This window comes from Papilio machaon, chromosome 12 (assembly GCF_912999745.1).
Source record: "Papilio machaon chromosome 12, ilPapMach1.1, whole genome shotgun sequence".
NCBI lineage: Eukaryota > Metazoa > Arthropoda > Insecta > Lepidoptera > Papilionidae > Papilio > Papilio machaon.
In genome coordinates, this window is record NC_059997.1 from 3,450,622 (window position 1) to 3,476,661 (window position 26,040).

Here is a 26,040-nt window from a genome sequence, read left to right on the forward strand (position 1 = left end):
CATCCCCTGTCAGCAAGAACAAGGCTAGACGTTGACTTCCTTATTGCATTAACAGCGGTCGTACTGGAATCGTTCAATCAGATAACAATCTGGCTCCCGGCCCAATCTCGACTATTTAGCGCGACGCAATGGGCTCAATTAGGATATAGCGGATATGCGGGCCCCTTCCTACATCTAACAGTTGCCAGACAATTTTGAACTTTAAAACCCTGATTTTTGTCCTTTTTGCAGGAAATCATTGTAGTGATTTTGAAGAATTAAGATTAAATGACGTATGTTAGAATGACAGTGAGAATTTATGATTTACTGTTATAATTGATGTCAATTAGTAAAATCACATTTTGCCGATATTAAATTTTAGGTATTGCATTTTCTGATCACTAATTTAAGTATGTTAAGGTTGCATTTTGATTAGTAAAGAAATAAACTCAATAACTTAAGCTATGCTATTGCAGAACATTAATTTAGTCAGTAATATGTTTGACTTTAATAAATAAGACACAAAATAAGTGAACCAGTTAAAGTTTTGATCTTTCAGCTTTTATTGTAAAGGTACGTATAACATATTAGGGCCCGCATGCTTTAATAACAATCTCGTTAGTGTACTCTTGCATGTGCACTTGTTCCAAATGAAAATATTTGGTTTCATAATTAGGGACTAAGTTTTTTCTGTCGGAGATTTTCTCACGTTTGTGATTTATTTTGTAAATATCGCCTTTATTTGGATATGATGAGTTAACATCAAATGCATGATAGTCTTTACTATGATAAGTGTAGATCTCTTTCTTGCTTTGTTAGTTCTAACCTGCAATTAGTCCTTTATTAGAATTTGACTACATCGGAATCTACTTTAAGATTTGAGATGTCTGTTATACCAAAATTGTAACTAAATAAACACAAAGAAAACTTAAGATATTAAGAAAAAAAAATTATAGCACCACACCACTAAAAGCTCGTAACAAACAATATCTATTGTTCTTTTGTCACAAAATAAATGTCTGGAAAATGAAAATTTGTAATAACCTTGTATCATAATGTTGTATAATAAATTTGTTTGGACAGAAGCGAGGTGAGGAATTAACATTACTTAACTTGTTGATCGAGCACTTCGTTGTATTTTCAATTGCATACGTTTTGGAAAATTACCCAATGAGAGGCATCATATTAGGAGGGATTGATAAGAGATGTCATGTTTGATCGGTCCCGTGTCGGCGAGGATCACGCAACAAGTGTATGATCAATATTGACCGTAGCGGAGCGCTTATATTCCTTAGGAATTAGAAATCGAGCGACGGTCAACGGGAACGGGGCAGGGGAAGGGGCGAAACGTTTTACGCCAAGGAGCTTGGAATTTTCCGCGATGAATAACTGACAATAACATTTTGCTCGCTACCGTCATAAATACATCTGACAGTCAAATCTTAAGGTAATTTGTATCGATTTTGTAGCTCATTTAATATGCCAGGAATATAAAGTACAGACGGAATCGATTATATTGCAGCTGCAAATCAAGACAATCTGACTATCAAAGTGTTATGGACGTGTCGGTGCAAACGCGTACCGAAGCTCATCGACGTATACTTTGTTTTATGTGAAATTTGAGGGCGACTATGGTCTGCTTACGTTTATTATGTAAGTAACTTTGCGTTATCTATAAAATACCATCGCCACTACTTTAGTAACGTGTTGGCATACATCACTCCCGATATATCTTTGATAATACCGACGAATTCGGAAGCTCTATCGCAGAAACATTACGGTAGCTCGAGCTTTTCGAACGTGTTGCTATAGTGTTATAATTGTACAAAATTTATTCGGCATTGTCGCCCAAAGAACCTTTTTCGCGGTCACTGTACATTGAGAAAATGATTTACAATTCCTTACTACGTCGTAGCGTTCGATTGGTAAATAGTTTTTTTACCTTCATTTATTATGGGGGATTTGTTTTGTTTATATAATTTGGAATTTGGATTACTTTTATTTTAGAAGGATTTTATTATGTTATATAACGGATACATTCATAGTGACAATGTAAATAGTTGTATGTAGATTACTGAGTAACATTTGTTATATTTATTAATTATATCGTCTTCACCTACAAACAGGCAAATGTAAGGCGACAAATAGATCCTTAGAATCCCATTGATGGAAGCGTTGTCTGCTTTTGTTATATTAAAGCTACAACTGCATATGTATATTGCATCAGAATCACAATAAGATATACAAAATAATCGTGAAAAATGCACTCAAAAGTAACATAAAAAAACAATTTCAAACAAAATGCATTCAAAAGTACCATAAAAAACAATCTCAAACAAAATGCACTCAAAAGTAACATAAAAAAAAATAATTTCAAACAAAATGCATTCAAAAGTACCATAAAAAACAATCTCAAACAAAATGCACTAAAAAGAAACAAAATAATGACATGAAAACTTCTTTCTTTCTTTCTTTCTTTCTTCTCTCTTTCAAAAACCCTCTAAACTCTAAAGAAAGTTCTCTTCTTTCTTGTAACATGTCTATATTGTATAATTATTGTTATTTCGCAGTCGGTGTCGGCCGAAGTAAATAGGTGACATTTTATATTTGAGATGTATTAGACATACTTACGTTTATGTCCCTACTTAGGCCGAAACCGACTCCAAAATAACAATAATTATACAATATAGACATGTTACAAGAAAGAAGAGAACTTTCTTTAGAGTTTAGAGGGTTTTTGAAAGAGAGAAGAAAGAAAGAAAGAAAGAAAGAAGTTTTCATGTCATTATTTTGTTTCTTTTTAGTGCATTTTGTTTGAGATTGTTTTTTATGGTACTTTTGAATGCATTTTGTTTGAAATTATTTTTTTTTATGTTACTTTTGAGTGCATTTTGTTTGAGATTGTTTTTTATGGTACTTTTGAATGCATTTTGTTTGAAATTGTTTTTTTATGTTACTTTTGAGTGCATTTTGTTTGAGATTGTTTATTTTTGAAGTCGGCTATTTTTTTTTCTTAAAATTTTTGTTTTATTTCACAATTTTTAGTGAATTTGAAGTTCAATTACAAATTTCCTTAATACATATAAAGACATAAATAAGACAAATAAAGAAAAGGACTTTCCTAATTGATATGTGTGTACTTCAATTCAAAAACTAATTTACAATGCAGCAGATAACCACTATTCCTTTAAACAATGGACTAATTATCAAAATCGGTTTACAAATTGAAAATTAACGAACTAAAACATCGTAGCTTGCCTTTAATTTTGTCCAGCCGCGCGCCGCAGTAGCATTTTTCGAATGCGCGTAGTTTTTAATCATTTAATATCTTCCAAACTATTGATCAGAATTACATAGTTTAAAGGCTAATGTAATCTGCATTTAATACTCTAGCTATCAAACATATTTATTTGGATAAGGATTCATATCGAATATAATATAATAGCGCCGTAAGCTTACGACGCTGTTTTTCGTGTGCATTTTAATCGAAGTTTGTTCACAATAACATGGTTTTTGTGAGACATCCATAGATGATAGATATATGCCACCTATCCTTTTATTTAGCAAATTTAAGGATCTATAATTACTCCATACATCATTTTAATGTAGGTCATATAGTTTGACCTACGTAAGCCCAGAAAGCAAATTTGTGCTATTCATTGTAACGCGATGTAGCATTTTTCGTTTCCGCGTAATTTTATTCTTACGATATCTCCTAAACTATTAGACAAAATGATATAGTTTCAACGGCAAATATAATCTACATTAAATTCTCTTGATAATGAACATATTTATTTACATAAGGGTTAATATTGAACTTGAATAATAGCGTCGGAAATAGGGCATGAATTTAATTAATGTTTCTAAAGAAAAAAAATGGTTATTGTGAGAAAACTATAAAAGATAGATATATGCTATCGCGGACTTTTATTTAGCACATTTAAAGAGCTACAATTCGCCATACATCATTTTTATGTAGGTCTTATAGTTTAGCCTACGTAAGCGCTGAAAGCAAAAATGTCCCTAATTTTCGCAACAAATTTTGAAGCTTATTCAAAATCTACTAGTCTTCTAGTTATTTAAAAAAAAAACAAAAAAATGGGACCCACCTGCAAGCACTTCCTTTCGATTAAAATAATTTTTATCAAAATCGGACCACCAGGGGCGGAGATTCGCGGTAACACACATAAAAAAAAAAAAAAAAAAAAATTCAGTCGAATTGATAACCTCCTTCTTTTTGAAGTCGGCTAAAAAGAGAGTTTTACGACTGTCAACAAGACTTATAATGGGTAAAGAATAAGTGCTTTTCAATCAAAATGTCTATTTTTCAAATAATAAAGATAGTTTTGTGAGTTAGTGGTATGAATTTCCAAAGTGTACGTTAGATGCAATGGTTGTAGTATAGTGTACGCTAACTAGACAGTACTCGCGATCCGCTCGGGGCGCGGGGCCTAGCATTGCGGCCCTGGTGTCACGAGTCCGGCCCGCGAGGATATAATTACCGCTAATCTCAGCCGCTCGCCTTTGTTAGCGAAACGATTAAAATAATAATCACGACTTTAATATTATAATGAAACCCGCACTCCTAGTTTCTTGTGGGTTGATACACTACAAAAGTAGAGTTTATAGTCTAACCGGTTTTGTCTTTGTATGTTGTATTTTCATATCGGTAATCAATTTGCTTGGTCTAAGTTTTAGCATATTTAGGATAATGATCTAGAAGATAACATTCAGTAAAGAATATGATATGCTTTTACATATTCAAAGATAAATAAAATTAGACATTAGTGGAGGTGTCCTATCGTTGGTTTCTGAGACCTAAATCCCTGTATAAAACATATCGTCATACCTCTCAATATCGTTGACAAAACAGAGGTAACAAAATGTTTTAAACGGGGATTAATATTTCAGAACGACTAGTAAGCTAGATGTGTAGCAACATTTTTATCTATGCTAGTTCGGTTAAAAGATTTTAAATCTTTTAATTAAAGACATATAAAGTTTCAACGACTGTTTACAAAACAACAATTTCGCAGCTGTCAAATTAAGTAAACGGAATGATCATTGCGAATGGGGTGTAGCAAACAGAGATATCGCGGCGTCAACTCGATTAGAGCGTCGCGCTAACGAAGCCCGATGCTGCTGTACGCGCCACAAATCAATTCAACAAATTGAAACATGACTGTGCACACCGCGGTCGTTTTTTCGCCGGCCGTTCGCGTATTGACGCCGGTGATTGAACTTGTAATTGTCCACAGCGCAGCCATCACGCGCGCTGGACTCGTATCGGCGCTAAAGTACTGCGGTTAATCATTTTAATGACTAATTTGCTTGATTTTATTGATTTTTATTTCAATTAACGGAAAATTTGTAGTTCTATATACCTACTTTTAAACACCTAGGTTTTACCTAAGATGATGGACGTAGTTATTATCTTCTCCAAGTACGATTGAGAGTTTAATTTGTCAGATTTGAACTTAACGCAGGTAAGGGATTTGTGATTATTACCTTAAACAAGTACTGCGTCAACTATGAGTATGTATTCTAAAGATATTATTCTGGTTATATTGATGCGTGAACTAATACGTAAATAAATATACTATGATCAGTAATGTCAAACGAGGCGTTATTTCCGTTCCGGTGCCGCAGCTAGCTCGACGTCGGATCGCGACCGCAAGTCAGTAATACGGCAGCCGCTTCTGCCTGGCACCGTCGCTACGGCGCGGCGGCCGTTGTAAATTACCATATTTTTAGTAAAATTGACACTTGGGCATTAGCTGGGCGCGGATGAGACCGTGCGATGACGAGTCAACGCCCCCGAACCATCCGGATCTAATTACATTGTGTCATTAACATCGCGGAGACGGCACGTCCGCCTAGGAAATGGAATCGAATCATTAGTAGTTTGATTACAAAAAAGGCTTAATAGAAATATAATAACGGCCAGTGAAGAAATTGTAAAAAGATTGTAGAGCGATCCAATAATTGGCGGTTATTTGTCGATACGGTTTGGAGCGCGTAATGGCTTGGGACGCTCCAACGTGACTTCGGCGAGGTTCGCCCCCTTCCCCGGCCGCCCCCGGCCTCGTCCAGCCTCTCCCGCTTTATTACAATTTAGCAAAATTTGCAGCTCGATTCACTTGCAATCTATTGCTAAATATTTTCGTAAACCATTCGAGTTGTATTACAAACTTATCGATCGTTCGATGGATAATTTATGTCACATTTTACGTATTTAATTTACATGATTGTACCATGTACCATAACTAATCATAGGAGAATTAATAAAGAAGAATATGCTTAGTATAGGCAGTGTTTTCTTTAATATAAAAGTAAACCAGGTGTCACGAGCAGATTTTTAATAACATCAGTCTAGGAATACCTAAGTCATTCAACCAAAACCAAAAGCGAAAATGTAGTAAAGGATTTTGTGATTATCCAAATATTTTCACCATAGAAGTTGACAAAATCATTTAAATATGGTCATTTTGGATGAATATTGCAGTAGATAAATATGAAAGTGTCGAGGTTAATGGTAACGAATATTATTGATTCGAAATTCAAATAACACTGAAGACTTCAATATAGTTTGAATTGTAAATGCCGGAAAATTTTCCCTTAGCTTTAATAGTTTATGTGCATTTAAGTACACACGTTAAAAAAATTAGAATATAGATAACTAGCTGTCGCCCGCGAACTTTAACACTTTACTTTCACAAAAAACTTTGAGTAGCATATGAGTTCTTCCAGACTGTGTTCTACAACCGTGCCAAATTCCATCAAGATCCGTTGAGCCGTTCTAGAGATACCTTCAAACAAACATCCATTCCTCCTTTAAACATTCGCGTTTAATAATATTAGTAAGAAAACATTGCACAGTAATTATATTTCTACAATTATTGGGTTATTTAATATTTTAGTTTTACTTTAATTGAAACAACGACTAAATATTATAATCAGTAAAATATTAAAGGGTTTATTTTGATATTTTCGCATTAAATCGGTTTCGTATATTTAATTACTTAATTCCAGGAAATTATCGCTTAAAAATATTAAATTGACACTTTAAAACTTGTACATTTTTATCTGGTAAAAGATACAATTTATTAACAAAAAACTTACGTAGGTACTTGCATTCTAGTGTAGCTTATTGAATTAAATACGAGGTTAGAAAAATTTCTGTTATTGAAAATGTTTGCAAAAAATCAGGGAAACTATCGATATCGTCAATAAACAATATTTAAAGCGTTGCTTTTAAATATATAGTTATAATTTTGACCTTTGACTTCAGATAATGTGATGTACCGTTAAAATTAGACTCATATAGGAAGTTGATTAAAGTTATGAATTTCACTCGGGTAATTCCTAAAATATTGTAACGATTTAATCGTCATAACAATTCATCTGATGTTTTATGCGATTGGATATCCTTAGGTCTTGAAATTGTAGTATAGGTTAGTTGTATTCCCGGTGCGTTCCTTTTAAGATTACATTTGATAATGGAATAATTTCATTTGTAGGATTATGAAACTACAAGAATTGACGTTATTTATGGTATATGTGCGAACTGAACCATAAAGAGGCTAAAAATCTTTGGTAACAACATTTATCGCATGACATTTTTTATTAAATCACTTAATTATGCAAAACAAACATTTTAACATTTTTTTTTTTCACGATTAGATGGAAATTTTACGACCGTTATTAATTGTTTGATAGATATATGTAGACTATTTAAAATAATTACGACGTTGACTTCAATGACTCGATTTACCGTTGCTTGACAATTCGGACAATAATTTATAGTCAATTCTAGTCAACAGCTGATCCGAAAATAAATAAATTGTTCGAATAAACAAGATCTCGAGTTTTATTATTTTAATGTCTTGAATTTTCTCATTCTTTTGTTTTAAAAGGAAAATAATTTAAAAATTAAGTTAGCGAAAGCCTTTACCTGCATACTAATACTGCCTAAGCGCGAATTGCTTCAGGCATTTGGTACCCGATAGCTTCAAGTTAGCGGGATAGAGGCGTACAATTAACAGTTTTAGTGACGGCTGCAAACTGCGGTCCGCTCATCGGATTGTATCGTATCGTATCATATTCGGAGTTTTTACATTTCAAGACATGTGACACTCTTACATTTGGTCTCTTTTTTCATTTTTTAATTTCATCATTTGATTCCAATTTTTTCAACTATTTTTCCAAAAAAATAAAATAATCTTGTATTTTTTACTGTATTTGAAATGTTTATCTTAAAATAATTCGACTATCGTTGAAGAAAAAAATACTTTTTTCAAATGAATTATATAGAATTTAATAGTACTAAAAGTTTGAAAAAAAACGACATCACGCGGAAACTAGCTATCGGCTATTTTCGTTAACTGGGAGATAAAATCTAAATCTATCATTATTCAATCGATTACGAATGTGTAAGAAAGAGTATTTTATAAGGCCATAAATCGGATATAATATTATCAGGGCCTCCTAGCATTTAAATAAGAGAAGATACGCTTAAAACAGACCTTAAGCTTGAAACAAAAGTTGAAACATAAAACAGAAAGGATTTTTTTACTTAAGTCTTAGCTTAGTATCCTTCATTGTATTTTCTTACTTACCCCCAGCGGTAAGGTTTGCAGGTTTGAGATTATTGGCAAACATAGGTGTGTTTATCTTTACCCATCATCATCAAATCGCAAAACTGCTTATTTTTGTAAAATATAATGTACTAATAGTATAAAAAAGTGCGGGCAATATCAAACTACTGCTTGAGTTCAATTATACGTCGGGTTCTTTTTGTAATTGAGTGCAGTTTTCATTTCTTTATTGTCCTTACTTCATTTATATGCCTACCTACCGACATGATATCGCTTAGATTCGCCTAAAAAAATCCATTGTCATGTCTGCACAAAAAGAGTTGTTTTCTGCCAAGCACGTCGCACATTATTGTGTTATACAATGAAATAATTAGTTGGTACGGTAACGGGAGATTTTTTTTTTCAATATTAGCCTCATTCTTTGTGAGTTGGTAATTTAATATTTTTTGTAATTGAGCTCTCGATTCCGAGTGGGGGCGTTGAAAAAATGTACGTTTTGTTCGTGTTTCAAGGAAAGATTTAACAGGAGGCGCTACGTTGCTCACAATTTAAGATAGTTAAGTTGATCAATTATTGATTATTTGTTTCTTGTTTAAAAAAAAAAAAAACAAATTGTCTTTGAATTAAAAGCTGAGAAACATCTAGCATTTAATGTATGAATACAGTCTTTGGTAGTGCCGAAATTATAACATTTGTTTATATATAATATAAACCTATATGCATATGTTTTAATATTCATTCAATCAGATATTGGTTCAGCTACTTTTAATAAATTTAATTGTAGGTAACGTTGACTTATTTCTGTCTAAAATAAATATTACTAAGTAAACAAAAAAAAAGTTATTGCATGAATATTAGTAACTGACCTATTAACACCTATCAATTTGATATATTTATGTGTGTAGTATGTTAGTTTAATGCTCAAATTGAGGTTTTGTACATAGTCGAAGGACATGCGGTTTTAAATCTCTGAAATGTCAACGTGCCGTCACGATCGTCTTTTGTCTTAAAAAAGTTTTCTCTTTTGTATAAAAACTGTCAACTAGGAATCTGTTATCGCTTTGTTGGTTTGCATCTCTCGAACTGCACGAAGATAACACCTCCCACGAAGAGTTTAATGGGTGAACTTGTACCATTTGTTTTACGTATTGTTATTGAACAATGTTTCGTACTGGCTGACAGAAAAAAAAACAATGACTCTTTGTTTCACACCCTCTCAGGTATTATTTAATCTTATAATGATGAAGAAATATTTCTGCCCCAAACCTTCAACTGCATTGTTTTTTTCAAACCTGCCTTTAATATTTAAATATCGTAGAATCTCAGCAGGCGAATGAACAATACATACAAAAATAAAATAAAAAAAACATTTACAAAACTTTAATACATATAAAAAGATATATAAAAACTTAGGATAAAGGAACCAAGGAATAAAAACAATAAAAAAACAAAAATCAATAATATAAATATTGCATTTATTTCAACGAATTCGGCAAATATAATAACTGCAGATAATAACTATAATAATACTATTCAGTTACAAGACTTTAATCTTTTATCTAGCTAAGTGACGTTGCCGTCACTGCAGACGAAACCAAAGACATTTTTCACTGGCTGGCACTGGGCTTTAGTTCCATTTCACTATCCACAATAATGACGTGCAACAGTAAATGCAGATCGCATATAATTACATTACAATTAAATTATACAAATGAAAATAAAGTTATTGGAAGTCGTAATGGAGGCAATTATAAAATCAAGGACATCTGCCTCGCGACATACACTCCGTTTGAACGACAAAAAAAATAAACATAATAAAAAAAATAAACCAAAGAACAAAAATAAATACAAACATAACAAAAATGCAAAAGAAAAAATAACAAGAAAGCGATATGCAAATAGGCTCGGTCCATTCTATGTATTTAACGATCTAGTAAATAAAATTGCATTATACTCTCGGCGCAATAAACTGTAATATTTGCATGTCAAAGATCGATACGGACGGATCTGAATGCGTGAGCCAAGACGGGAGGCGAGAGTTTTCACATAATAAATAGATGCGGAGAATAGCGACACCCGCGGCGCGTGGCTAGTGGTGCCTCGCGTTACGCGCGCCGCACACAAGACGACACACGAGCGTACTTCCTAACATTTAAAATTCAAGTAAATATTTGCATATCGTCTAACTCCCCGATTCTGAACCACTCTTATGTAAATGCGTTAGGTGAATATAAAAAAAAAACTGCAGCCGGCGACCCCACACGAATCCCACGTCTTCATTATTATGTAAAACATTACAAACTTTTACAAATGTTATGTCTGTAAGTATTTTTGTACTTTTGCAAAATATATGCGTAGTTCACTAATTAGATACGGTTATATCACAAGTTCTTAAGATGCCTCTACGAAACAAACAATATATTTATTTATATCTACCTATATATAGATACTACACATCGTGATCCACGTACTAACAGCTATCTGAGACAATTTTACAGCGTTTAAACTTTAATACCTAATAGTATACTCTTAAACAAACGACTATTTACAGTGGAGCTCTGAGAAATAATTTACAAAACGCTCGGATCTTACAAGGCACCTTATTTAAATAATAATAAAGACTTCAGGCTTCGCTATGACTTTACATAATAACTAAAATGTTTTAAATTCTCTAAAATATATAATTTGGTTTTCATTACAATCCTACAACAATCGACAACTCGCTAAAACCTAATAGGAGTTTTAAATATGAACAACTAGGAAGAATAATATTATGCAACAGATTTCTAGTATAATGCTTATAAAGCTTCTCGTGTGTAAATATGCAGTGTTGGCTTTCAGCGATTCAGATATCGGTGGATACAAGAAAAGGGAGGCAATGTAAATAAAAGATTGAATCGATATTAATGTAGTTGCCGAGAAAGTTTTATATTGCGTCATTTAAATAATTGATTATTCATGTGGAGCGAAATGCATGTGCGGCAGATCGATCTCATTAGATATACGACGTCCTTCACGCGTCCTAACTCCTACCATTGTTATGTTCCGTTTACATTTGAATAGCGGCGGTTCGGCGCGGACGCCCACAGCCGCCCGCCTCTTGCGGCTGCCCCGTGCCCTGCGCCCTGTGTTTTCACAGCCGCGTCAGCGCCGCACCTCGCCATTTCAACACCTTACTGAACAACATATACTTTCTTTCTTTACTAATACCGTTTTTAAATGTAAAATTAATATGTTATTTATTGGAATATAGTTCCATTGCCAGATTGCCAACATTGCATAATTATCACAAAGTTTTTCACTTTACTCCTAAACCCTATTTATAAAAGGACTCACTAGTAGGAAAAAGACAAACGACCGTCACGGCACGTAGTCAGCTTCGCTCAGATATTCACTATAATATAATCAAATAGATAAATATTCAAATAAACAATATTCAGTTGAGCGAAGCTCGCCGTTCTAAGTTCTACAAAAATATGTCCGAGATCGCTCAATGCCCGTAAGCACCGGACGATACGGATCGCGGTCAAGTGGTGCACTCACCGTTGCCAGCGAGCTGGGGCCTCAGGAACGCGTTGTGTAGTTCGCTGCCGAGGCTGCTCTCCAGACGAGCCGCCATCTGCATGAGGGCCAGAGTCTTATCGTCTCCGCTGCTAACGCCGCTCTCGAGGCGTGCGCGGACTGCTGCTATGTGGTTCGGCGTGAACACATGGTCTTGCACGGAGTACTTGTGGCTGTACTTGAAGTCACACACCTGACACTCGTCCGGTGGGGGCGCGTCTGACACCTCAGACAAGCCTGCCGCTAAACGCGCCTTCTTTTCTTTCGCGCGTGCATTTTGGAACCATACTTGCACTACACGCTTAGGCAGACCGATTTCCCGTCCCAAAGCTTCGCACTCTGCCATCGTTGGTGTTTTGTAGTCATTAAATAGAGACTTCATAATTTTTACTTGCACTGACGACATTTGAGTACGGAAGCGCTTCCCGGGCGGCCTTGGAGTATGTTGCTGACCCGGTAACGGCGACGTGGGTTCATCTTCTTCGTAAAACTCCATAGTCTCAGATGCAGTATCCGAGCGTTCGTCTGCATCCGATCCAGGGCGTGACAAATCAACAGGCTTGCTGAGATCTAAAGGGATTTCGGATTTTATGTGTACTAGTTGTCTTTCCGTAGATTCATTAGTTGCACCATTTTGTTGAGCTACAGCATGAGCTTGTAACTCACTCACGTATCGTTTCATTGACTCTTCACTGTACTGCTTGATAAATTTCTCCATGTCTGAGTGAAAAGGCGGGAAAATAGGGGGCAACATGGGAGCCCCCGCTTGGGAAAAATTTTGCTGTCTATCACTTTGTTGCGAGCCAAAACTTGGAGTTGATTCAGTACTTAATTCCTCGTCTGGTAAAGCGTCCACGTTAATTTCTCCTCGGGCACATTGATCAGCGTGTTTTGTGCTCAAATGACTTTCTAATGCACTTTTAACTTTGAATAATGCAGGACAGAATGGACATCTTTTATTTATAACTTGTGCATGAGCTCGAAATTGTCCCTTTCTCTCCCGAGCACGAGTATTCTGGAACCAAACTTGAACTACTCTTTTTTTTAACCCAACTTCTCGTGCAATGTTTTCTAACATTTTTCGCGATGGATTAGATTCTATTTGATACTTTTGGTATAAATAATCTAGTTGTTCTGGTAAAATCGTAGTTCTTAATCGCTTATCCTTTGGCTGTTCCCCTGTATCTATTTCTTCAAACTCATCAAATTTTCGTTTTACAACTTGTTGATTTAATGCTGCTACTAAAGGGTGACGAGATTCATCATTATTTGCGAGTGTAGCATTCAACTGTTGCAACTGGGCATGTTGTTGTAAAATTCCAAAAGGGGAATCTGGTGGATATGTAGGAAATAAGTTTGGGTTCATTATATGAACCAATTGATGTTCTCTCCATAAGTCAAATCGTGGGAAGACTAGATTGCATTTATCACATTGAAAATTGCCATCTTTCTCTTCTGTTCGTGGGTGATGAGTTAAAGGTGTAACAGGCGTAATTGGGGCTTGTGGCGCTGGTGAAACAGGGTAGGTGGGAGCTGCTGGGGTTGGCGTTCGAGGTGGTGCAGGTGAAACAGGTACGTGAGGAATATGATGTTCGACAGTGCTTGAATTTGAGTCTTCGCTACTCAAAGTGGCAGCGACTTGGGCTGCAGCTGCTTGCGCTTGAGCAGATCGCTTCGCATCTTCTTCTTTAAAACAGTGTGTTTTCTGATGTCTAATTAATTCGTAATATCTTTGAAAAACAAGCTGACACTTTTTACATTGATAATTTAAGCCAGGAGTTCGTTGAAATCTATTAGCATCATCAGTAGCCCCTGTAGGAGGCTCAGCAGCGGGTTGATTTTCATATACTTTTCGAGCCTTTTGTCGTGCGTTTTGAAACCACACCACTATTACTCTCGGACTTAGTCCTAGTAGTTTTGAAAGATATTCTAGATCATCGTCTTTAGGATAGGCATTGTTTTCAAAAAACTCCTGTAGTACTTTAATTTGATAATCTGTAAATCTAGTTCTGTTGGCGCGTTTGCCAGAAGACCCCGAGCTGTTGGATCCATTCGAGTTGCCCCCGGAAAGTCCGAAATCCGCCGGTCCTCTGCCAGGACTGAGGCTGCGATTTGGGGTCAAAGGTAGGACGTTCGGGGGCACGGAGTTTGGGGACGTGAAATTAGGATTTATTTTTGGTGGCAACATTGATGGATGTGGTGGTTGAGGTATGCTCGTTGCTGGTATCGAATCCAACTGCGATTGAATTAACGAATTCAAAGACAGATGCGTTGGTGTTTGTGGTCGAGAAATATTTTGTTGAAGATCCGAAGTATTTAGAGCCGGACTTTGCGACGGGACCTGAGGAAAAATGAAGCTTTTGTCCTCTTGATGTCTGTCATCGTAAGAGTTATATTTTTCTTCCATTGTTGGTTCATCACTGGGTTCCGATTTTACCTCTTGATGACTTATGGGTGTTGGGTCTTCAGTTTTTGCCTTTTTTTCTGGGGGTGGCTTGCCTTCATCGGAGCTCGCTGATGAATCCAAAGGTGTAACTTTTGCTTCGCCTGTTTTCTCATATTCTTCCAGATTAAGTGTTGTCGAAGGGGGGTTGTTGAAATTATAAGGGGAGTCTTTGTTTCGCTGACGTTCTTTAAATAAAGTATTTCGGAACCAGTGCTTAATTACTTTTGTGGCTAAGCCCGATTGTTGCGCCATTTTGGCAATCGCTTCATCGCTGGGAGAGTTGTTAATGTCGAAATGCGCGCGCAAAATTTTTAATTGTTCATCTGTGATGCGTGTTCGAGCGCGTTTTTGTCCAGCTGCAGCGTTAGCCTGTAAATAAAACAATTTTATAGTTTGTATGTCAAAAAAAAAACTGTTGCATTGCTGTTTACCGCATTTATAATTTTAATTATTATCGACAGACAACGGAAAAATGTAATAAAAATAGTGTCCACAAAGTATTTTATGTTTACGGTTTAATTAATAGTATTATTAAACAGACAAATAAAAATACTTTTATTAGATAGGTGAGCGCATTTTAAAAATTAAATAAACTGTTGTACGGGACGTAAAGAAAACTTTTGAGCTCTTGTAGGATAAGTAACGAAATATAGTTCCAACAATTAATTTATCTAGAAAACTAGACTGAGACCAAAGTCAGAAATAAATTTAAAAAAAAAAAATAAGTTGACTCAAAGTATCAACGTATTTGTAAAGGGCTCATTTATTTGCGGTGGTAAGGCGCTCGGCGATTGCAGGTAACTTTGAATAATAACTGAATCCGTTGCAAGTAATAATACTCCGACCCTACAAGCCCAACAATAGATGGTCTGTTGCTTTGTGCAAACAGATAGCAGTCGCTTATCTAACAATGCGCCGTACAATTCTTGTCTTGCGATCGACTTTACACGGCAAAGCTGACAAATATCGACCGTTTAAAGATAAATATTAAAAGTTTTAAACATTATCAATATCAAATGATTATTGAATTACATTAAGAGTCCTCATATATAACCGCGTGGATTTTTATTAGTCTACATTGAGTGTGAATTCATGACAAAGTTAATATTTAGTCTTTGAATAAGTGATTTCTTGTCCTACGTCATTTATTAGAATTGTTAGCACTTTATTGACACGTTTTATTTGTATTTTATTAATTACACAGTACATTTGTCAGGAAAAAAAGAATATCTGTTTTGATATATTTATAACTAGCCGTCGCCAGCGACTCCGTCCGCGCGGAGTTAAAAAAAACTCGTAATAAGTAGCCTATGTGTTCTTTCCGACTATCTTCTACATCTGTGCCAAATTTTGTCAAGATCCGTTGAACCGTTCCGGAGATACTTTCAAACCAACATCCATCCATCCATCTAAACATTCGCATTTATAATATTAGTAATATTTAAAGATGTAGAATATGCACAAGTATTATGTAATATACGAATTATTAATTAAATATATTTCGTTATACAAATGTGCGACATTTTTCGGTATTTATTATGTTTAATGTTAATTATAAATATGTTTATATTTAGGCACATATTCAAATAAGTCTTAATTTAGACAACAGTAAATAATTATAAATTGTTATTTTTTTTCGTAAACAGTTGCACGTTGCATAGTTTGTTATGAAAGTTGAACCAGTGCAATGATCTATGATTTGTTCTAAATGTTAAATGTTATCTAAGTAATCTATTAAGAATAAATTATATGTAACTAGCTTTTTCCCGCGACTCCGTCCGCGCGAAATAAAAAAAATAATAATAGAAAACGGGGTAAAAATTATCCTATGTCCTATTCCTGGTTCTAAGCTATCTGCCCACCAATTTTCAGTCAAATCGTTCCGTTTTTTAGTCAGCCGTTCTTGAGTTATAAATAGCGTAACTAACACGACTTTCTTTTATATATATAGATTAATGAAAACGTCATTACATAGACATAATTACTAAACAACTTCTAATCGTAGTTTATTCCAGTACGTATTTTTAATGCAGAGTGAATATTTTACGTTGAAATTTTGTAGTTTTAAATCACGAAGTCGTACATATAAATAAAAATAACCTTTACGCTACATTGTATATGGAATGGACTAGATGAATAAACATTTATTTTAGAATAATCCAATGGGAAAAAGTAATTTCGTCAATAATTGCGTTTCAAATGCCTTGAAAATAGTATAATAGTTAAAACTTAAATGTTAATTTTATCTTGAAATAGTAATTAACTTTAATGTTAATTTATTAAAATGTTTCACAATTACCTGTTGCTGTTGCTGCAAAATCTGTTGTTGTTTGAGCTGAGCGTCGTGAGAGAACGGCATCGCATCGAAAGGTGGAGGTGGGAGCATGAGGGGCACCAGCGGTGGCTGCAGGTTCATGGCGGCTAATGCGCCAACGTTCAGTCCCAAAGGCAATCCCAGAGACAGCATCTGAGCCATCATGGGGTGCAGCTGCCCGAGCTGCTGCTGCAGCTGCAGCATGTTAAGTGCGGCCTGCATCTCCTGCACCTGCGCGGCCAGCAGCGCGCCCGCCTGCGCTTCGCCCGCACCGCTTCCATTCTCATTGAAGCTGCCGTTAGCATCTCCTCGCGGCGAAGGTGACCTCTCGTCTTGCGGCGCGGGAGATGCGGCTCGCGGTGAATTAGGCGCTCCCGATTTTCGTTCATATTCCGATTTGAACTGCTCGGCGAATTGCTCCAAAAACTCTAACGGAACTTTATCCTTATGCACTTCTTCACAGTGAGTTTTTAAAACGAACACACTAGAAAACTCCTTGTTACAATGTTGGCACGTCGACTTTGTTTCGCCATCCGGAGGCTTTTCCTCGGGCGGCGGGGGTGGCGGGCTCGGCGCTCGCGCCATTTCGCGCTCTTCTTGCAATTTTCGCCGTTGGTTTTCATTGTATTGCATGACGAGATCGAAGCCGAAAGTCTCGAGTAATTGTTTATACATTTGTGAGTTTCGTTTGGGCGGATTTCCCTTGGCTACCATCTCGTCCAGAGCAGCTTGCTCCGCTTCTCCTAGCGGCGAGTGCGCCCGCGCATCGTTAAACGGGCATGAAGTCGCACGATGTGCGTCGAGTAGCTCTCCGTTCGGAAATGACGCGTGGCACCGCTCACACGCGGCGCTACCTGCGCGAGGGGAGCGAGGGCTACCTGGCCGCGCGGGGGGTGAGGAACGGGGCCCCCCGCTGCTTGTCGAAGAAGGGGATGTATTTTTCGGCGACAATACGTCTTGTAATATTTTGGCGGGGTCGGGCTTATCGGGCTGCTCTACTAAGGGCCGCGTCAAGTCCACGTGACCGGCCGCGGCGAGCTCCTGTAGTTTTCCCGCGCGCGTTTGGTGTAGCACAGACCTCATGTGAATGTCTAGCGTGCTGCCCTGTGTGTAAGCGACTTTACATATGTTGCACTTGTATCGTTTTCGGTCGTCTTCTTCACTCGAGGTACTCTTAGGTGTGAGTGTCAAATTAGAGGGAGCCGTCCCGGCCCCGGGCGACACTGGAGGGTTATTGTTATTTTGTTGTTCTTGCATTGCCCTTTTTAATTTGTGTAAATGACTGACACTATTATAATGAACGAGTAAAATATTCTTTTGCGTAAACGACTCCTTACATACGTCGCATTTAAAGGGTCTATTGGGATCGAGATATTTCTCCATTGGATACGTTAATTTTTCACCTTTTCTGTGGAGCAGTGTTTTATTATGTGCAGTCAAATAAGATTGGCGGGTGAACGCCACTTTGCATCGATGACATTTATATTTTCTATTCGGGTCATTGTATGAATCTTCGGCCATCGCCTGTGAATTTAAATAGTCCTCTAAAGACTGTTGATCTTTATAAATTATAGAATCATCCGAATTTTCAGCATCATTGTGGCCCGACTCATCGGCTGCATTAGCGCTGGAATCTCTATCATCTATTTCACCTAATTCATCGTCGGGCGTTCTAAGAGCTTCTTTGCGTAGTAGGTCAGCCATAGCGGGGTCTAATGCGGTGCCTTGATTAGATTGCAACAAAGGATTTGACGCTAAGCTTCGTTTAAATGCAGCGAGATCTTCTTCGGAGAGGTCAGAGTGAGAAGTTTCCACGTGTTTTTGTAGGGCCAACACAGAGCGGAAGCTACGGCCACATATTGTGCATTTTGTAGCGTCACGTATTACGTGGTATTGAGAATGTAGTTGTAATTTTTCTATTGTTTTGAAGGCTAGACTGCACTGGTTACATCTGAATTTATACACATGTTTTTCGGATACGGACATATTCGCGATCGAGTTTCGAGCATGTGCTTCTCTAAAGTGATTTTGTAAAGCGTGACCGGTATCGAAGTATCTGTTGCATCCTTTCTTCCAACAGAAGTAGCCAGGCCCTTGTGGAGTTTGTTTCAATTCCAAATGACCGGACTCGTTTTGATGATGACACAGCTCGTCGACGTTGCGGAAGGTCCTGTTGCAAGTCGAGCATCGCTCTGTTTCACCGTCGACGCTGCCTTCCGATCGTGGCGAGGAAATCTCTCTGTCATCGTCACCTTGTCGCGTCTCTTCTCTCTTTGGTTGAGCGCCACCATTTAGCCAATGACTTTGGTCGACGAGAAGAAGCAGTCGCTGCAAGCCTTCGGAATTAACTGAATGTATTTGCATAACATGCCTTTCTAGGGCCGGCCGATCTTTGAAGGCATCTTGGCACAGCGGGCAAATGAAATGCGAAGAAGTATCTCCGTGAACAGAAGTAACATGAGAGTGTAATCTGGACTCACTTCCGCAGCTAAAGTTACAGTATGGGCACGAGTGAGGTCCGGGGGTATCGTGATCATCTTCCCTTTCGCTGGGACCCTGCTGGGGCTGTAGTTGTGCTGTGGGTTGTTGTTGGAGTTGTTGTTGTTGTTGCTGCTGCTGTTGTTGTTGTTGAAGTTGCTGTTGTTGAAGCTGTTGTTGCTGATGGTGTTGTTCCAAAAACCGCATCATTTTCTGCTCTTGAGTTAATTCAGGCTTTTGATCAATCAGTTCTTTATTATCTGTTGACAAAAAAACAAGCATTAGGATATTTTTACTAAATCGCAATCAAATATTTAAACAAACATTGACGAACCATCCTCTACTAGATCAGCATTGCGAATGAATACTCATACGCTAAGCCATCGCCACCTCTGCATCTACGTGAGATTTATCTACAAAAAAGATTATTTCTATAAATGAAGCCAACTATTGTTCGGTGCGAGCGTTTGTTACTTTTCTGAATTGAAGTTAAAAATAAAATTCTTCTCCTTTATATTATTAGTACGAGTCGTTTTGTTTGGTCGTCCCGGCAAGACAAAGGTATCGGCCTATCCATCCCGTACGCACACATGCGCGGGGCATTAATGCTAACGTAACAAGTATATTGTAATTTCGCACACAAAGAAGATACAGGACGAGCAAACAATCATTGTTCATTATTACAAAAGGTTTCGAATGTTTCGTTTCGCATCGGATCAAATGTATCGGGATAGTGACGTACTCTCATGTGACGTGTTGTGCGAGCGAGAGGTGTGTACGTGCAGAAGATGTGTGAGTGCAATTATTATTTGACCAGGGATATGTCCGCGGGAGCGTGTGAAAGGAGCCGGCCCGCATTGTTTACGCTCAAATAAGGAAGGTGAATGAAAACACCGATACAAAAACCGTCATAGATTTCTTAATAAAATATTATATTAATATTCTACATATCAGAAAAATAAACGTCATCTAATTTATCAATCCATTAAATATAAATCCCAACACAAATACTTACAGGTACTTTAGTTATTTATAGATAAAATTCAACATAAACGTTTTAATTTATTGAGAGATATAAGTTAGTGTACAGACTAAGTATATGTACATATGTATATACTTAAATGTATAAACTAAAAACTTTTAAAGTTAAACTTTATAGTATTTCGCATTGTAAAAATATATTTTGATTTTAATTTTCAAGCGTAATTTAGTCACCAAACTAATTAGTTGGCACCATTATCCCACAGTAACGTCGTCTGAAACCAGTCTTCCCCTATGGGGGAACCCGTTCTATAGTTTTACGCAGTTAAAACCGTTACATCTAATGAAGGGGCGAGGGATAAGCGAATCTTGATTCATAATAATAATCAGGGCCCAAGTGACCCCAATAGTGGACCGGAGTGACCGGTGGACATAATTATTTATGATGTAAAATCGCCGTCCCACTGTCTGCTAGGAGCATAGAACAATGGCCAGGTAAAGGGACCTTCTCTGCATAAATACGATCTCGACTGCTTTTTGTCAATGGACAAAAGATCTTTTCTAAGGAAAACACCACATCGTTATAGCATCGTAAAGTAGGTATTGTGCAGTGTGAGTTTTGTTTTGCGAGATTTGGGTCAGAATTTTTACAATGTGGCGTCTGGGCTATGAGACGTGATTCGAATATTATCCTGCAATTCATTTGAATTATTTCATTGTATTCTATAAAATGCGACTGTCAATAAAAAGTCTTCTTCGGTACAGTAGCATATTCAATTTAAGAGATTATGGATTTTACTATTGCTGCTTTAGTTTTGATTGAAAATTTTAATTAAGCTTGCTAAGAATTACTCTTCAATTACAACAAAATGAGGCATTGGTGTATTTAAAGCATAATATTATTTGGAGTGCTGTTTATATACGTAATGGTCACAGTAGCTACTTTTTAAAAGCCCAACGTTCTATGAATTTGTCCTAGATTCTGATAAGAAGAGAGAGCTATATTTTTTAACTAAAGTGAGGTTCGAAAAGTGCACAGCCTTTGGGAATATTGTTATATGCCTAAAAATTACAAGTTTTCGTAAATTTTTAATTTTAGTTTTTAAAAACATTTATATCTATCCTACCAATTATTTTTTTTACAGAATTAAAAATGTTGTTTACGAAACAAATATTGGGTAAAATATTCTTTCTCACAAGCTTTCCTACTGATTTATGACGAGTCAAAAGTAATTGGTAAGTCTTAAAATTTATTTGAACGGTAGTCGTTTAAAGCGAATACTCAATAAGGTGAAAATAAGTAATAAACATAAACATGAGGGACACAATGCTGTAAGCCGGATTTCTTTCGCCTCCACATTTCTCTCGGAGTTTATCGTATTTCGCCGCACCTATAAACATTCGTGGGGCGACAACGTCGAACAGTCGACCGGCGACATTGTGAAATGATGTAGCTGCCTCATCACAAGGGGCAATCATCCTTAATGCGCAACGGCCACATACGTAATGCGAGTCATCGGCCCGCGTGCTGATACTTATGGAAAATTCGCGTTCTCAATTCAAATCTTGTGTCCGTCTCCCTCGCGCGCGGGGCGGAGCCGCCTCCGACCAATGACCGAGTCACGCCGCGGCGACACCGTGCAAGGCGTACGTTATTAAAGAAACCTGTTCTAATGTTGCCCGCTTTAAATTAAATTTTGTTCGTGTGTAATTATCTCATTATTGTCATTACGAATTCCGCGCTAAATGCTCATCGCTCAAAATGGTGATTACCTCTCGGTTTGGAAGCGAGGCGTCGACAATGTGCCCTCGGAGGCCACGCCAGGCATTTCACTTCGGTTTGGATAAAACCGGCAAAATTAATACGAAACTGATTGTATGTTTATTAACACGATCTAGTAAAAGAGTTCACTTTGTAAAAAACGCATAACAAAATTGATTAAGGAACGAATCGGTTTAAATTGGAAACCGATAGTGACGTTTCGAAATCACATTCATAAGTCGACTCTCGTATCGACTTTATCGATACGAACTCCAGTAATGGTTTCGGTTGAATTAATTTTAATGGGATTTTCACGCTTTATAGAGTAAAATGTTACGAAATGTGCTTAGCACGAGAGTAATAAATAATAAATATATTTCGCTTCTGTTTGCCGTTAAAAAGGTTTACGCGTTCACCGACAGCTACTCAGAAAAAAGAAAACGGCTCGTTAGATAAGGTGCGCACGCGCATCTAATTGCTTTCCGAGTGAGGTTTTTTCGTACTATAGACTTTGGAACACTGAATCGTTTTTATTTAAGATTTATTCGTAACATTGTCTTTTGTTTAAAACCACGGTAAATAGAGACAATCGATCGAGGAAGTTAGTCTTAAATAATAATAACAATCGAACGGTCACGGTTCGCTAGCTTTGAATGATGTATCAACTATTTCCTGGTTACTAACAGCTTCAAAAATCTGAGGAAGTATTAGTTTTTAAATAACATAAATTATAATTAATTTTACTTTGCAAGGCCTACCTTTACATATTAGAGAGGATCGTCAACGTTTATGTACTGGTTATTATAATGCGATTCACTAACCTTCTTGTTGATCGTAGGGGCTAGGGAGCTCTGGTGGTTGCGGAATCACTTGGAAGAGCTCGGCCACGTCTGGCGTGGGGTCCTTGCCCTCGGAGCGACGCTGCAGTTGATGTATTTGTTCCATTTGCAAGTGCTTAACGGAGCGCACGTGCTGCAAGAGGGGCAGCCGGTGTGGGGCCCCGAAGCCGCAGAGCGCGCAGCGGTACACGCGAGCGCGGTCGCGCGGGATTCTCGCCGCACATTCGCGGAGGTGTCTTAGCAGCAACGTGGCGGCTTCGTGTCGGGCGCCGGCGGCGTGCAGCTGCAACTTATGCGCGGAGTTTGTGTAATAATCGCAAGCGCAGCATCGAACTTGCACTCCGCCGACTCCGGCACCAGTCGTTCCTATTCCTCCGCAGAATTTTAATTTCCATTCGTTTCGTGGCCCACCTTCTTTTACATGATTAACATGTTGCAGTCGTTGAAGATGCTTGTCAGTTTTGCAATGAAGCTGAAAGTTAGCTTTGAGGTTAGTTTTGTATGTGCATAATTTGCACACGTAGTGTCCCGCGACCAATGCCAATATCTCCTGCTCTCGTATCTTCGTGCGGTCTTGCGCCAAATGATGACCAAGCGCTTCCAACGAGTCGGTCGAGAAGCAGTTGCAAATACAACAATGGAAGGTTCTTTCTGGCTCAGGGTCGGCCGGCTCGGGCGGTGGTTCCATCGCCTCGGGATTTAACCCGACGTCGAGATGGGCTCCTAATTCGGGAGGCGATGGTCCGGGTCCTCCTGTCATAAGTTGTATCATAAGAGCTTGATTGTACGCCATGTCGGCGAGCGCCGCTTCTGGGTTAGGAGGGGGCGCCTCGCCGCTGTGGAAGTGCAGCAAGCTCTCCAGCTGCTGTTGGCTCTGTTGCCTGTGGTGGAGCGCAGACAGCGTTTGCATGTGCTTCACATTCTGCTGCAGTACGAGCATATTATGTGTGTGCTTTTCTGAGGTCATATGTATTCGGAGATTGCGTGCAACATTCGTCTCGTAATTACACACATCACAACGAAACGTCGGCTTTGGCTTCTGACCCAGAGGCGAATGATGAGGTAACGGCGGCTTGTGCCCGCCTGGTGGCGTATGCTGCGGGGCCGGAGGTAACGAGCTTTCACCGGGGTTGCCGCCATTCTGTAGTTCTTGCATATTATTTAAATGCTTGTCTGACTGCATATGAATACTGAGATTGCCTTTCGTCGTCGTAGAGTAGTTACAAACTTCGCATCTGTACGGCTTATAGCCGCAAGTGTACGTCTCACCCCGGGCTAATCGAGGGTGAGGCTGCCCGGCGATACAATAAATGCAACTCGTTTCGGCTTCTGGGTGTTTTTCCTTCATATGTATTTCTAATGTTTCTTGGTATTTGTAGTGCCAATTACATTTGGGACATTTTAATGTCTTGCAGGAATTTCGGCTATGCATGCCGGCAAGCGGTCCGCCAAGCCTTCCGGAATTCAAAATAAGTTCGCACTTCGGACATTCTGCGCCTGAAGGTCTGCCACCGAGATGATCCGGGCATACTCCGATCGTTGTACCGGAGAGGAAGGCCGGAGGAGCAGTTTGAAATGGTGGTGAAGAATTAGGACTAGTGCGAGGCTGTACCGAGGCATTTATCGTATGTGGATGCGCTACGGAGATCAAGGAATGTTGTGGAAGCAGAGATTCCGCTATTGAACGCGGCGGCCTCCACGACGGTGGGCTCGGTCTTCTATCGTCGCATGATCCGTTCGGCAACATCGAGTCGTGGTCTCGATCCGGAGTCATATTTTCCAATCTCTTTTCGACCGAAGGGCTCGACAGTTCCGACATATTGGCAGGACTACCAGATATCGAGGCACGCGGTGGCGCCGCTGCACCGACGGGTTCTAAGAATGAGACTAATGGCTCCTTATCTTTTCCAACACATTGTATGATCGCAGACGCATTCTCTCTCGATAAAGCGTCTCTTTCTGAATCTAGTAATGATAAGCTATGGTCCGATTGCGCGTGCGCTACGAACGATTTAGCGTATCCGAAACTCAATTTACAAATAAAACACATAAGAATCGGTTTGACCGGCACGCTGACGGGGCACTCGGCGGGCGGCGATGGCGGTCTGGGAACGTCTTTGCCGCCACGGAAACTAAACACTCGATAGCTGTGCATGACAGGGGCGTCGGGTCTCGCCCGCGCACGCTCCACCGCTAAACGACCGTATAGCGCTCCATATAATGAGGAATTTCTCGATACGTAGAATGCACTCGCTATTTGAGGGAATTCTAGTTGTTTCTCGACGATGTTGCTGTCTCGGCTGTCGACGATGCACCCGGGTTCGATCTTCGGTAAGTCTGAGAGGCTCGTTTCGCCCTCAGACATCTCCGGGTCCTCGATGATGTAGGCGGATCCGTCTGGGTTGTACACGATTTTGCCGTCGAAACGCTCGACGTCCGAGGAGAGTTGAGGCGAATCCCGTCGCGAGAGGTCGACGGCGTCCGGCGCGGCGGGCGGCGAGGTAGGTGCGAGGCCGGCGGGGGGCGCGGGGGCCGCCGGGGCCGCCGGCACGTTGCGGGGCTCCTCCTCCGGGCTCATTTCGCCGTCGTCGTCGTCGTCGTCGGGCCTGAGCGCGGCGGAGCTCTGGGGGTCGTCGCGCTTACGGCGCCGCTTACGCTCGGGGGGCGGGCCGTTAGCGGGGCCGCCGGCCTGCAGCGGCGTGGGCATGGCGCCGGGCGTCAAAGGCCGGCATCACATGCTCTCCTGAAACGAAACATCATCACATAAACATAAATAAACTCACCAAAATACTAATTATTATGAGAACTAAAACCCGCGATCAGCAAACAACCGATAAGTTAATAGTGATGTTACGTAACTTGGTCATTTTTTTCTCACGAATCAAATCGATTGGTATGATTCAAGGTGAATTTTGAATACATGTTGGTAATGAGTTCGTATCGGCCGGAAGAAGGTGGAGTCGTTTTGTATCGCTCATCTTTGTTTACGAAATGTTTATTGAAACTAGGTAAATAATGTAACTTTATAAATCAGAGTTAGGTTCGTCAACAATCAGGTTCTATAATATATTTCACTTTTAAAG

General features: G+C 38.8%; 1 protein-coding gene across 2 annotated transcripts in view; it reads right to left on the reverse strand.

The window, feature by feature from the left end:
* The window catches only part of LOC106713796 (zinc finger homeobox protein 4), a 206,764-nt gene that overhangs the window by 48,390 nt on the left and 132,334 nt on the right, over window positions 1-26,040 (reverse strand). For both annotated transcript variants that reach the window (XM_045680277.1, XM_045680276.1), the window contains 3 exons: window positions 22,940-25,700; window positions 16,883-19,635; window positions 12,120-14,952 (listed from right to left, as the gene is read on the reverse strand). In XM_045680277.1, the coding sequence (XP_045536233.1) occupies window positions 12,120-14,952; window positions 16,883-19,635; window positions 22,940-25,664 (8,311 nt within the window). In that variant the 5' untranslated portion in view covers window positions 25,665-25,700. The remainder of the gene's footprint in view (window positions 1-12,119; window positions 14,953-16,882; window positions 19,636-22,939; window positions 25,701-26,040) is intronic.